The sequence below is a fragment of the Arachis ipaensis genome, chromosome B07 (genome assembly GCF_000816755.2).
Source record: "Arachis ipaensis cultivar K30076 chromosome B07, Araip1.1, whole genome shotgun sequence".
Classification (NCBI taxonomy): Eukaryota; Viridiplantae; Streptophyta; class Magnoliopsida; order Fabales; family Fabaceae; genus Arachis; species Arachis ipaensis.
In genome coordinates, this window is record NC_029791.2 from 10,180,371 (window position 1) to 10,184,422 (window position 4,052).

Sequence of the window (4,052 nt, forward strand, 5' to 3'; positions counted from 1 at the left end):
GCCCCAAATTGTTTCATAATTTTTTTAATACTTTAATTATTAATAAATTTTAATTATTAAATTATTATTATATTAGATAAATTAAATTTTACATTAAATTCTGGTAAAAAATTAGATGATGACATGATAGGTTAATGTTACGTGTTATAAGATAATTGGTTGATGTGTCATGTCAGGAATACATGACATAGCACGTGTACTACTTGTTATTTGACACGTTATAAATTTATTTAGAGTCAAAATAGTTGTTTTGGTGTATAGTCAAAATAGTTGTTGAAATAACAGAATAAGTTATTTTCATACCTAAAATTTAAAAAATTAATCAAATTAGTTCCATATAAATCTCTCTTATTTTTGTCTTCATAATATTAATTCTTAATAATTTTAATACTAATTTTAGGCTTAATTACTTTGTTGGTCCTTATAGTTTTACCAAATTTTTAATTAGGTCTATGTACCTTTTTTCTTTTTAATTAAGTTTCTAAACTACCTTTAATTTTGTAATTAGGTTATTTTTCATATAAAAAATGTTAAAATTAACAGAATATTTCTTCCATAATACATGTGGCAAAGACCTAGTTGGGTTTTTAATTATGAATACTTTCAGATTACGAAGAAATATTCAGATAATTCAAACATTTTTTACACTAAAAATGAGCTAATTATAAAATTAAAAGCACTATAAGAACCCAATTGAAAGAAAAAAATTATAGAGACTTAATTAAAAAAATTTAATAAAACATAGGGATCAACAGAGTAATTGAACCTTAATTTTAATATCAATTTTTAGATCTTAATAAATAAAACTCCCTTTACATAAAAGAGGTAAATATCAAATCGGTATCCGGAAGATTCCGACGTTGACAAAATGGTACCTGACTTTTGTTATTGTCAAAATGGCCCCTAAAAATTTTTAAAATTTGACAAGCGTGTCTTCGAGCTCGACGGAGCAAATTTCCGACAAGCACAATGCTGACATAGTCACTACGTTTTGATGACATGGCAAAAATCCCCTCCAATCCTAATCCTTCTCCTGCAACGCACTTCCCCTTCCCCCTCCCCAACGCACTCCCCCCTTCCCCTTCCTGAATGCACTCTCCCCCCTCTCCAACCCTAATCCCCCTTCCCTAATCCCAAATCCTCCCTTCAAGATTAGTCACCAAGTCCAACAGACAATGACAAGAGTTAATGAAAGTTTTCACATAATTGTTGATGCCCTCACATCGTGAGGTAGTCCTAAACTCAGCACAAAATTTGTCCATCAAGTAAGAGCTAGCCCAGTTTTTCTTCCTAGCATATTGAATGTTAACCCATTCATTATTTTGCAGACCAAAAGTATCTACCATCTTAGCCCAACGGAGCTCGAACTCATCGGGATGCCACTTGCCATACATGCACTTTTTAAATTCTGCACAAAATGTTGGATCTTTGATGTTAGACGTTGCATTTTTTTGAAGGTGCCAACCGCATAATCTATGGGTTGCATTAGGGAATGCATTTGCAATACCCTCTTTCATGCCTTCATCTCCATCCGTTACCACAACAGTAGGAGATTTACCCAGCATAACATCCAGAAAGTTCTTCAACAACCATGTGTAAGTCGGTCCTGATTCATCCTCTAACACAGCGAAACCAAAAATGCAAGTTTGCCTATGGTGATTACTACCAGAAAATATCACCAGTGGCTTTTTATACTTGTTCTTTCGGTACGTGGTATCAAATGCTAGGACGTCGCCAAACAACTGGTAATCAGCCTTGGACATTCCATCTGCCCAAAATAAGTTGCCCAATCTATCTTCAGGGGTAGAACTATAGCGTGCCATCGCCATCGGGTCTAGATCAGCCTTGCCACTCAAGTATCCTATGGTAGCATTTGAATCGCCACCAATAATCCTTGCCCGTCTACTTCTTTCTATATAATTATCCAAATCTTTCTTTGAAAAGCCAACTCTATGATACCCACCTGCTTGTCCAACTAGATATCCCATAATTTGAGAAGTAGGGAGTCCATGCATGATCATTGTGTCAGTCTGAGCTTTGTTTGCATCGGTCAAACGACGATGATTTGGAATTAGGTGGACAAGGCATTGTGGTATTAACTCATGATTATGCTCCTCGACTAGTTTCCTAACCCTCCAAACTGAAGAACTTTCATCAAGGTAAATGGACAGCTTTGCCTCACAACCAGTTCGAGTCTCTGCCTTGTGCTCCCTCTTCCTATTCGAATTGTTGTAGTATTTCTCCTCTCTGTATCCTGCCTTGTTGCAAAAGAACCGTCGCCTTGTATAATTCCCATCTTTGCCACGAGCAGCATCTCCCTTACGGACTCCAAACCCAACACTTTTAGCATAACTAACATAGCACTCATATGCTGCATCAGCTGTCATCCATGAGTGGTTCCTTATGTCCTCTATTGTTAGAACACCACAATATCTACTGCTTCCACAACATGCACATGTGCAACTCACATTCTCCAGTGTCTCATTCATGTTTTGGCCTCCCTCGTCACTTTCAAAGTAAGTTGCTTCTCCTTCGATATCCATCTCCTAATGCAAACCAAACTGTTAAATGTAAAATCAAATCATAACCAAAAACATAATCATAATCCTATTTCAAATTTAACTTATTGCTGTGATAAAATTAGCATTAAAAAATTATTGTCAAATTCTACACTACAATGACACACACAAGGATCCAATAAATATATTTTTATAGTAATTCAGTTTTCAAACATGAAAATAGAAATTTTTAAACAACCACATAGGGAGGGACTCTTAAAACTAAACTAAAACTCTTGGTTTCTCTTATATCATCAACATAAAATTTAAGTTTCATCTATTACTCATTAAGACAACTACCTCAAAAATTTCGTCGTTTAAGAAATATTATTTTCACAAATAATTCTTTAAATATGATTATTTTGGATATATTTTTTAACAAAATTATTACTGATTATTTAAAGGACTAGCTTTTAGAAAATTATTAACAAAGGCACACACATAATCGGATAGGGGTTAAATAATAAAATTTATTAAAAAATACCCTACCACAAATTTCGAAAATAAATATTTGGTTTAATGTATAAATAAAACAATGCATTTAGTATTTTCCACTACCAATGTATATCCTATATCTATTCTTATTTTGAGCTTGAAATAAATTAGAGTTATGGGCAAAAACTTACCAAGAGCTGCTGAAACGATATCACTCTTCGATCTCCAGATACCTACAATTGCTCACAACTCTTTAGGAAACTTGAACTTTTTTTACTATATCAACCTTGTATATAATAACCACAATGTACTTTGTCTTCGTCATCTTCGGACAAGTACTTGGAACTGCCACACCAGCAAGGTGGTATGAATGGTCACTCCCTATGTAGACACAAGAAACTATTTTCTCTAGCTTACACTGGAAGATTGAGTTTTATCGATGGGTAATAAGGTTTTATTTTTTATTTTACTTTTATTTAAAATTTTAATTTAAATAAAAGATATCAAAATACAAACTCGATTTACTCAGTTCGGAATGAACCATTGGGTTCATCTACTTGGTTTATTAGAACTAAGTTAATTATCATGTTATTCTAAGTACATTCATTATTTTTAATGGGTCCCACAATATTGATGTGATCCTTACACACGGCAGTATTACATAGATTTAAAGTACTATCTTTGCCTGAAGACAAAACACCCATCATCATGTGAGTAGCCGCCAAAATTAAATCTATAGATGCATGAAATTGAAGTTGTTAGGGAGAAACGAAGGTGAAGAATATTTAGTTGAAGTAAACAACTAATAAATCTTCTTTTTCAATAATCTCTTATTTTCGCTTCAACCAAATGACAAATTCAGCTTATAAATCACACAAATCAATCTAAAAATGTTGAGTCTAAAAGGCACAAAATTTTATTTATGCATTCAATATCGTTAACATTTTACTGTTACTCTTCACTTTTTTTAGATCATTAAATTACCCTAGTCTTTACTCTTTAAGATACTTCTCAACAAAATTCATATATTTTTAAGAATTAGTTAACAAATGTCCTAAA

At 33.0% G+C, this 4,052-nt stretch overlaps 1 protein-coding gene across 1 annotated transcript; it reads right to left on the reverse strand.

Annotated features, from left to right (window-relative positions):
• On the reverse strand, positions 1,128-3,720 carry LOC107606633 (protein FAR1-RELATED SEQUENCE 5-like). The gene is made up of 3 exons (XM_016308673.2): positions 3,305-3,720; positions 3,187-3,226; positions 1,128-2,547 (listed from the first exon to the last, which is right to left on the reverse strand). Exon 3 carries the CDS (start codon positions 2,541-2,543, stop codon positions 1,128-1,130), a length of 1,416 nt encoding a protein of 471 aa, XP_016164159.1. The 5' UTR covers positions 2,544-2,547; positions 3,187-3,226; positions 3,305-3,720.

Coding starts and splice junctions, on each gene's coding strand:
- LOC107606633 (XM_016308673.2), bottom strand. CDS start 2,543: ATGGATATCGAAGGAGAAGCAACTTACTTTGAAAGTGACGAGGGAGGC.